This window comes from Psammomys obesus, unplaced genomic scaffold (assembly GCF_907164565.1).
Source record: "Psammomys obesus unplaced genomic scaffold, mPsaObe1.curated_primary_1811, whole genome shotgun sequence".
Taxonomy (NCBI): Eukaryota; Metazoa; Chordata; class Mammalia; order Rodentia; family Muridae; genus Psammomys; species Psammomys obesus.
Window position 1 is genome coordinate 2,508,852 of NW_026594462.1, and position 10,606 is coordinate 2,519,457.

Below are 10,606 nucleotides of genomic sequence, written 5' to 3' on the forward strand. Positions count from 1 at the left end.
GAGTCTGGGGGATTTCTCTAGGTTTGTATCACTGTCTCACTAACTGAAATTCTCTGTTGGAGCCAGGGCTAGTGCACTAGCTGGTGTACCTTGCTTACATCAAACTGACCAGTAGCTTCAATGCAACAGAACCACACAGCTCTCTCACTGGTCATCAAGATCTCCACCATAACTAACAGTTATCAACCGAGTCATCTCTGTAACGGCAACAAAGACACCAGGTTACACATGCTTTTTCTAAGTAAGAATGTTCCTGTCCATGATGTCAAGAAGGGAAATGGGAGCAGCCCAAGCACAAATACAGCATACAACTATTCTTAGCCATGTATCAGTAATATTCACAAATGATACCTTTTCAACTTATGGTTGAATGCTTTTGGTAAATTTCCTCAGTAAGGCATACTTGCTGTGGACCTTTGTCCAGCTTTGCCATTGTTTTATGGGCATATTCTATGGATCAAAACACATAATCATTCAAAAAGCAAATCAAATGCAACTTTTTTGAAGCATTCTCTTACAATAAGAGAAACATATAAATGATGTTACACATGTTTCCACACCTTCATTTCACAAAGATGCACTGTTTAAACATCTGAAGACACAACTGTTCAAAACCAGAAACAAGGAAACCATCAGTCAGAGCCGTTGCTGCACTAACCACTAGAACAGGATTCTAGGCTGACAATGTCTGTTGTAACAGTTAAGTATAGCCAAAGTCTAACTATGATTTGGCTAACCAAATCCTACAGATTTTCAAGATAAGATGAACTCCTCAATCAAGGTCCAGCTAATGAAGAGATGAAGGAGATTGGCGGGAAACACACAGTTCTCTGAGGAGGTCAAGAATGACTGTGCAAAAGGAGAGTACTTTTTCATGTGAGCTCCAGGCTGATTTCCTCATGCCTTGCTGGTAATCTCCAATATGCAGCCTGCTCTAATAACATTCAATAAATTATTCATCTTCACTATCTATATGTAAATAGAAGCATATCTATATGCAATGACAAAAAGAGTTATTTTCTAATCCAATGACTCATTAAAAAGTGTCATATCTAACAATATGCTAGTTGGTATTTAGTGCACCAAAGACAAAATAGAAAGCATTAAAGTTGTTTGTTATATACAGACAAAGAAAGGAAGGAAACAACATGATTTCCTTAAAAATGGATTAACATAATAAAACTCATTCTCTCTTTAATGTCCTGTTTCAAAGGAAATTATTTCAAAATATTCATAAAATCTACAGACCAAAAAGTCAGAATACACATGTTACAAATTATTTCCCGTTTCATGGGCAGCTATCAATATTTTTGCCTTCTGAAGCAAACCAAGATTTTAAAAAAATAAAGAATAACATGAAGGAGAGGCCATAAACAAGGTATGGCTTTAAGAAGAAACAGGGACCAGAAAAACATACTGAGGGAGTGGAAATGGAGCGAGGAAATGAAGCAAACTTACCATGAAAATAAATATGTAAGACTTACAAAAGGACCGTGAAGCAAAGACAACAGTTAAACATTCACAGGCTGCATCTTGGCTTCACCACTTCTTGTCAGCAACTAATGGCTGATGAATGAATGACGGCTAGTGTAGCCTGGTGGTATGAGAAAGCAATCCTAGATACCCAGGAGGCTGTAACAGAAGGATCCAAGGCTCGCCTGGGCAATTTCATAAGGCTCGGTCTCAAAAAGTGAATTCCACCCATACTGCCAGGCAAGCAAAGGCATAAAAAAAAAAAAAAAAAAAAAAAAAAGAATGGGGACAGGTTGTCCTTTATTTTATCAATTTTCTGGTAAGAATGAAGGACGAAAAAAAGCCAAGACAATAGAGGTTAACAGAAACAGAAAGTTAAATAAGCAGTTTTACACCAGGTCTATGTTAAAGAAATGAAAGAGAAAGATGGAAAGAATGATGCTCAACATGACAAGGCTGAATCCTAATACTCTCACTGAACAGAAACTGATGAAGACAGAACAAGATGAAAACATGGACATGCAGAGAAGTGTGGAACCCACGAACGCGCAGTGAACTCCACGAATGCAGTGAACTTCTGCAGTCTTCTTTCCATTTTAAAAATAAACCCACTTCAGTTCTCTATATAATGATTAGATATAGTTTTATAGATTATTACAGATTGTTAGCCATTTTAATAAACACTTTTATATATCACTTAAAACTCAACACTGTAAAAACTAAATTCAATTATAAGCCCTAAAAGCTTTCAACAGCTATTTACAAACCAACTTCAAACCCTGATTCTATGATGGCTTTTACATAGGAACTAATCCACGGAAACATTTCATGAAACTGTTTTATTATTACCTATCAGTGAACCCAAAAGAAAGCTGCTTATGATTCACTGATATACAACATTTCCAAACAACAGCCACTATCCATGCTGCATCAATGCTCAGTGTTGTCTGTGGATCTAGAGCAAGATCTGCCTAAACCCCACAGTTCTAAAGGCTTTTATAAAAGGGGGAAAACCCTCCCAGTGGCTCATCAGGAAGCCAGTCAGCACAGTCACTCACAAGCCAACAAACACAGTAAAAGAATGTTAGAAACATGATAATCTACAAAGTATGTATTTATTAACTAAGTTGTGATACTACACACCAATCTCTTCTCATTCTCTCACGTTAGCTTGAAGATGTTGTAAAAAACATCAATAATCTGGCAACTGGGACTCATTTTGTGTACTTCTGTCTTTCCTTTCTTTTTTTCTAAAGGTTTTGTAAGACAGCCAACAGCCAGACTTTACTTCAAGATGTCACTCAACTCACCTACTTTTAGAGGCCAGGCTACTGTTTCCTTGCTATGTGACCACCCTGCTTACCACCACCAACAAAGACTCCTGACATGATGCCTTGACCTATTGCTGGCTGCTGACATTGCACAAACGCAGACCTATTAAGCTCTGGGTCAGCCTCTGCAAAAAGCAACCCAGTGTGATACGGGGACAGAGGGCAGAAACTAGGCAAAATTGTTCTCTATTGCATCAAAGTAATTCATCCTATGCAGCACTTTTGATGAGAAGGGGCATTTTCAGATATCCACAACAAAAGCACAACCCTCCCTTCAAATATTTTCATCTTGAGAAATGAAAAATAAAATGAGTTCAACAGAAGCAGCGGCTTCCTCACAAGTTGAGGCTGGAAAAGACTTATGTATTATTAAAACTGGTTTGACAACTCAAGTTCTATTTAGCCACTAGAACAAGACAGCGTGTTTCTCAAGTTGAAAGAACGTAATGGTAACCAGAATAACAACACTTAAGAAAAATTAAGAAGGGGCTGGAGTGAAGGCTCAGCAGTTATGAGTGTTTACCATGTGACAGATCTGGTTCCCAGAACAAACATCAGGCAACTCACAAGTGCTTCTAACTCCAGCTCCAAATGGATCCAAAGCCTCTGACTTCCTGGGGCATCATGCATATATTCAAACACTGACACACACATGCATGTAAGTAAAAATATCCTTTTTTAATATACTGAAATGAAAGAACACAAAGCATAAGCCAACATTAAGGAAGAGAGCCTGTGAAAGTAGTGGTGCCTCTCAGCACAGTAGTTTCTAGACCATAAGAAAATACAAAGACTCCAAGACTCTTGGCTGCCACTCAGAACTTGTTGTTAACACCCCATATAATTTGGTCATAGGATTTAGAAAAATCAAGGTAGTACTGATCTCAAAGCTTTCTCCCTGATGAATAGCTTTCATAATACCAGAAGATGCTATTCAGGATGCTGGGGAAGAAGTGGCAGCAACAGTTTTATACAGTGGTAAACCTGCAACCTACAATAATGACTGGCATAGCAAGTTATGGTGTAATAGTGGCACAAATCTTATCGGAATAACCAACCACGTTCTGATTGGATTTAATGATTACTTCAAAGGAGAAAGCTCATGCCTAGTACATCTGGCCAAAAATTCATGGCTTGAGAGTTCACAGGCACTGGGGATAAAACTATCACTATATTTTATGACTGCAAATAATATCAAACTGCCCTCAAAACAGATATATCTCCATCCACAAATTACTACAGCTTTCAAGGCTAATCAGAGAAGGATCTTCATACAGTGAGTGACAGTTTATACAAAGACAAACAACTGATCAAAGTGCAGAGAACAAGTGTCTGTGGACTGTTTAGTCATACAGAATATGTCTATATTATAGCTTCTCCACGCAAAGCTGAGAAAACATCAAGGAAGACAAGGTAAAATGACTTAAGAACAAGTGGTCAAAGATAAATGACACAACTGGGCTGAAGAACTCAGCAGCTGTGGCTGCCTGCACAAGACCTTACAAGAACAATCCGGTCAACATTCCAGCTTGGATAGCAGGGGCACATGAACCACTAGTGCCTAGCCAAGAAGCTATTGACAGTGAATGGCTGCTAGGGGAAGGGGAGTCAGTTTTCTTTAGAGATATGCTCTGGGTAAGTTGACCATGCTGCACTGGGTAGTCCCATGTTTATGAGTATATAGGCAGCCCTATTAGACTCAGCAGATAGTTAAAATAAAATAAAAAACTGAGAAGAGTTGGAGGGGATAGATAAAGATGTGAACAAAACACATTGCATGCTTATATAAGATTCTCAAAGAATCAATAAAAAACATGTTACTTAACATGAATTAAAGTAATTAATTTTTTAAAATAAGATCTTACCTAGTAAAACGCTATGATAAGATCAGAGAACACAGTTTAAATCTCTGCAAATCTGAAGATTATTTTATGCAAAGGTCATGTTGCACAGAAAAATACACTTGCCCTCTAACATTAATGTATGAAACTGATATCTGCACAGGAGAGAACTTCAAAAAAAATGAAATCAAAGCATTGCTAGAACAGGAAGTTCTTAGGGATGCTCTGCCTCCATTGCACACTATTGTAGGCTTAGCTCACAATGATTCAAGTTAGATTAAACAACGATTGCTATGAGTACACCTAAACATGTCCTCTTACTCTTACTCTAACAGAAACACCTTCTGCAAGTAAATTACAATGTACATTTAATCTTATGTCTTAATTATGACTTCTATAAGCAGAGATGCCTTTCATGACAGGGGAAAAAAGACGTCTGTGGAGTCAGTTACCTACAGTCTAACTCAAGTGTCCATCCAAACCATCAACAGCCAAAACAGTCCTGAAAGAGTAGGTGACCTGAGGAGAAGCCTCTCAGACCATAGCCTGCCATGTTAGGACAGGCTTTCCTGAGTTGGAAGTGTGTTGATGAGCAAAGTCGTGATCTTTGCAACAAAAAAGTGATAAGTGCTTTTGTCCCTGTGTGTCACAATATAAAACACTACTGTTCTCATACTCACAGCCACCATGTCAAAGTTGCCCCAGCCAAAAATGGAAGCAGAGCTCACTGCTAAAAAATGGCAGGAGCACAACACATGACTCTGGGAACTGAGGAAACAAATTTAACTTTTAAGACTTAACCTCACATGTGGAGACAGCTCAGGAGGTAAAAGCATTTGCTGCACGAGTGTGAGGGTCTGAGTCTGGAGCCCTAGCACCCATATAAAAAGCCAGGGGTGGGAGCTCAAGCTCTAACCTCAGCCCTGGGATAAGGGAAGAGACAGCAGGATGGCTCTGGCTTGCTGACCAGCACCCACAGCTCCAGACTCAGTGACAGGCCTTGTCTCAGAAAATAAGGCAGAGTAATAGAGGAGGACACCCATCAGGGTCATCCCCCTGCTGTCTGGGAAGCTGAGTAAGTAGGACACATCTATTTCATAATACACTCTGCTAGAACTCCAGCTTATTGCTAGTTTTCCTTAAACCGATCAAGTATAAATCTTATCACCATAACCAAACTGTACCGAAAAGATTTATTAAGACTGGAAGTAGAGGAGCCGGATGGTGAAAAGCCATACCTTCCAAAATGAGAATACTGCTAAGTAGCATTTATGAAGTAAGAATGATGAAAGCTGTCAGGCACTGGTTAGACTTAGTCAATCAATCAAATGTCTTCTCAATTTTTTAATTTTGAGAGCTGTAATGATGATAATGAACTTTTTTTTTTTCCTTTTATGAGACAGGATCTCTCTATGTAATAGTCCTAGCTATCCTGGAATTTATTATGTAGACAAGGTTCGACTCAAACTCAGAGAGATCCGCCTGCCTCTATCTCCAAGTGCTGGGATTAAAGGCATATGCTACCATGCCAGGGTGATGATAATGAATTTTAAAAATTGTAAGTTTCTACATTAAAATACATGTGGCTACAGGAGTAATTCTTCCCTGACTCCAGTATGTAATTAGGACTGGGAAGTTGGTTACATCCTTAGGAAAATGTGCAGTAATTTTCCTGGCCTAACAACTGACAATGAAAACTATATAAGGTATATTTTATGAAAAATCTCATGTCACCCTTTAAACATGCACATACAAAAAAAATTTCCTTACAGAAAGTCACTATTAATTTCTTGCTGCTTCTACTGATGTTTTCATCACTAGTTCCAATGAAGAAATTATTTAGCTTAAGTTCCTAATTTAAAAACTTCAACATCAAAGGAAGAGTAAAAGATTCTATTCAAAAAATTTTTAAATGAAACAAATCTTTACTAACTTCCATGCACGAAAAAGATTCATTCTTAGCCAAAATCAAAGAAAAGAAAAGAAATTTTTAATTTCTGGGCAATGAATAAAAAAAGAAGCAAACAAGCAGAGAACAAAAAGAAAAGGGAAGCAAAAATGTAAAGAAGCAAAATATACAACAAGGATTTGAAGAGAATCAGAAAAGGGAACAGTAAAGTTAAACCATGGGGAAGAGCATGGTGACTGCAGCAAACAGATCCTTTCCTCCTCATATCCCCTGTTCACTATAAGCAGCTTCACAGAACAAAAAGAATATGGGCTTTGGAACCAGAGAGCAGGGTTTCAGACTTGCCACTGCCTGGTGCATACTCAGCACAACCAGGTTTCCTGTAGAATATGAACAAATTATTGTCTCTGGGAAAGATAAGCTACGAAGAGCTAGACAAGGCACTGACTGAAGCTGCTGCAGTAATTAATGCAAGTGCAGTCCCACCAAGCCTGCAGTCCTAACAATGCAAGGAAAGTTCATATACTGCAACGGACATAATCTTCCATTTATGTAAAAAACGGACGATGAAAACCACTTCTGTGAGTGATTTGTTAGCTCAATAATTGAAGCATTATAGTCAATAATTGAAGGATTATAGATTCAAGGTAATACCTATGAAGTCACTCCTGCGCAGTGACAGGAAGGAAAGGATGCACGCATGGCAAGACTTTCACTGGATCCTGGAAACCTAAGCACATGTGTTAACAAGCTAGGAGAAGCCCAGCTGCTTTTCCATCTTAGGACCCTAAGTTACACCCAACCATAGCAGTGGCTCTTGGTGTCAGGATCCCAGTGAGGAATGACAAGGTCAATCTCTATCAGCAACCTTAACAAGGTTTGATCATCCAACCTAACCACTTTGTGTATGGTGTGTGTGCGTGCATGCGTGTACACGTGAACATGTAAGTGTTGCACGTTCGTGTATGCAGGTGCAGAAAGTGTACAATGACACATGCACAGGGGCAAGAATATGATGTGGAGACTGAAGGGCAAGCACAGTTTGGAGTTGTTCAGGTACCATCCGCCTGGTTTTTGAGATAGGCTCTCTCACTGGCCTGAACTTGCAATGCAGATTCAGCGAGGCTGGCAGGACAGGAAGCCCCAGGGATCCACCTATATCCATCCACCTTCCCTGAGCTTGGTTTACTGGCACATACTACCATGCCAGGTTTTTCCGATGAGTGCTGGGAATCAACACCTAGGCATCCAGGCTTAAACAGCAAGCATTTTTAAGGACTGAACTGTCTATCTATCCATGGAGAAGCAGAATATATATATATATATTAAAAAAAAAAAAAGAACTCCCAGCACTCAGGAGGCAGAGGTAGGAGGATCTGTGAGTTCAAGCCCAGCCTAGTCTACAGAGTGAGTCCAGGACAGCCAGAGCTACATAGAGAAACCCTGTCTCCAAACATCAAAAGTTAGAAGTATGTATGTTACATGAACATGTTTTAGTAATGGAGTCAGAATGTGATGTATTTTACAAGTAAGTCTTTTCATAGCAAAGAATGTAAAGTTTACATATAATACAAATTCTTTGTGAGACTGATACTTTACAATATTTATCATATGATAAACAGCAATCTGAATATAAATCTTAGAAACAGTCATGGGTATACCATGGATAGGCATACCACATAGATAGCATAATCACTGTAGATATTCAAATGGAAACTGGCTTACAGTAGCAGATTTCACATAGTTTTCCACAATTATTAATGAAACTCATCTCATCTTCCCACATAACCAGACATTATGTTTTATACGTAGCATATATATTCTCCTCCATATCCTCCCCAAACCCTATTTCCCCAAAAAGCTAGCATGCTTTTACCCATAGACCCTTTCTGCATTCATGTTATACTCTCTCTCTTCCTCTCATTCGATGTCTCTCTCTCTCTCTACCTCCCTCCCTCCCTTACGATCAATTATCACGTTTCATAACTTGTACCCTCCCTCAACAAAATGCACATGAATACATGCACATACACCTGTATAAATTAATACTTATGGAGGAAGATACTCACTGGGTAAAAACACCTGCCACCAAATCCAACAGCCCGCGTTCAATTCCCAGAACCCATATGATAGAAGGAGAGAGTGACCTCCCCAATTAACCAGATATCATCAGATGCCAGAGAATGAGTGTCCCACTGTGCTTCAGAGACTGAGGATTCTATTAGACACTAGAAAGCAGGGATCCTCCTGGGATCCAGAAAGCCAAGGTTCTAATGGACAAAAGAGTGATGGGCCTCCTGGGCATTGGAGAAAAAGAGTCCCTCTGGGTACCAATGAGCAAAGAAACTACATAAGATAGCACATAAGTGCCAGCCTGAATGGACACAGTTGAATGTGGAAAATAGCTCTAAAGAGGCAATCAGAAGTTACACAGTTCTGTTTGGAAAACTAAGATAAAAACAACAGAGCTCAGAAGTCTACAGAAAAACTTTCAAATTCTCTCCAGCTGCAGCTAAGAACATTAAGCATCAGAAAAGTAATGTGACAAAAGGCAGTTAACAAATGTCTCAGTGGTGTGGCGGAAGGTGGGGTGCACATTATTTCTTTGGCGTGAGCTCTGTAAATAAAATGTGGGCAGTAGAAACAGAAACAGAGCATCCTACAAAGCGAGTCCAGGACAGCCAACGCTACACAAAGAAACCCTGTCTTGGGGAGGGGGGGGGGGGGAGATGAAGGCAGAGTGAATCTCCAGTGAATCTGCACTGAGCCAAACTTTTCATTGAGAAGCCATCCTTCATCAACCTGGCGTGGAAAAGAGAGGCTTCTTCCTACAGAAACTGTACCTCTACTCAACTCCAGGGAAGTTCAATGTTGAATACCATTCATTTTTTAATTACCTTCTATTTTTCAGAGAAGTTTTAGGTCCACAGTTAAACTGAGCAAAGCAGAGTGCTTCCAGCACCCACTGCCAACACCCAACACAGAGTGTCTCAGCAGGTTTGTTCATTGACAGCCATCTGGGTTCACAGCTAATAGTAATGCTTGATGATTTGAGTGGCTACATAATGACACGCATTCACCATCACAATATCACACCAAAGCTATCACTGCCCCAAATACCTTCCGGGTTCTGCTTACTTAACTGTCACCTACACGTCTAACTACTAATAACCACTGCTTCCTTTACTGCTTCTATAGTTGCTCTCTTTTAGATGCCACACAGTATATCCCATAGTATGTGGCTTTTAAATATTAAAATTATTTTAATAAGATTAAAGGTTATCTTGTTTTACTATGCAAATCTAAAAGTCCCTCCATGTTTTTTCATGACTTTATTGCTCTTTTTTTCAGTGTTTTACAGAAAATTTAAAATAAAAAACTTAAGAAACTATGAGCAAATTCACTCATACACACACACATACACACACACATATATCCTAGTCAGTGTGAATCCAAGGACAAAATTTATTATTTTTATCCTACTATAAACGTCTTCATAAAAATGCTCAATAAATGTTCACTGAATATCATACCAAAATTTTAGTTCAAAACTGCATCTTCTGATCCACAATTACCTTTTATTGTTTCCTCTACAACTTCTACCACACGATCTATCTGCTGAACCTAGAAAGAGAGACAGAAAAGAAGTCAGAGAGGAAACTGCATCCACATGCCTGCTGGAGTCAATGTATATTTTCTAAGAATACTGGTATAAGTTTTACATGATTTATTTAATATTCCATATTAAGTAATATTTAAATGTAAATAAAATTTAAATTAAGCAATACATACATACACACACACAAAAATAGATTAAATAAAGATATAAGCATTGGTAAAGGCTTAACTTAAATTATATACATAAGATACATGCAGTTTTATGTAAATAGATAGGTAGGTAGATAGAGAACCATCTATGTAGGTTTTACTTGATTTACCTAATTAAATACATACATTAGATAGGTAACAGAGAATAGGTAGCTAGGTAGGTACATACATAGATAGATAGATAGATAGATAGATAGATAGATAGATAGATAGATAGATAGATA

The 10,606-nt window shown here is 38.6% G+C and overlaps 1 protein-coding gene across 3 annotated transcripts in view; it reads right to left on the bottom strand.

Moving 5' to 3' along the window:
* The window catches only part of Cdkal1 (CDK5 regulatory subunit associated protein 1 like 1), a 572,332-nt gene that overhangs the window by 400,581 nt on the left and 161,145 nt on the right, over positions 1 to 10,606 (bottom strand). For all 3 annotated transcript variants that reach the window (XM_055619051.1, XM_055619049.1, XM_055619050.1), the window contains one exon: positions 10,130 to 10,178. In XM_055619051.1, the coding sequence (XP_055475026.1) occupies positions 10,130 to 10,178 (49 nt within the window). The remainder of the gene's footprint in view (positions 1 to 10,129; positions 10,179 to 10,606) is intronic.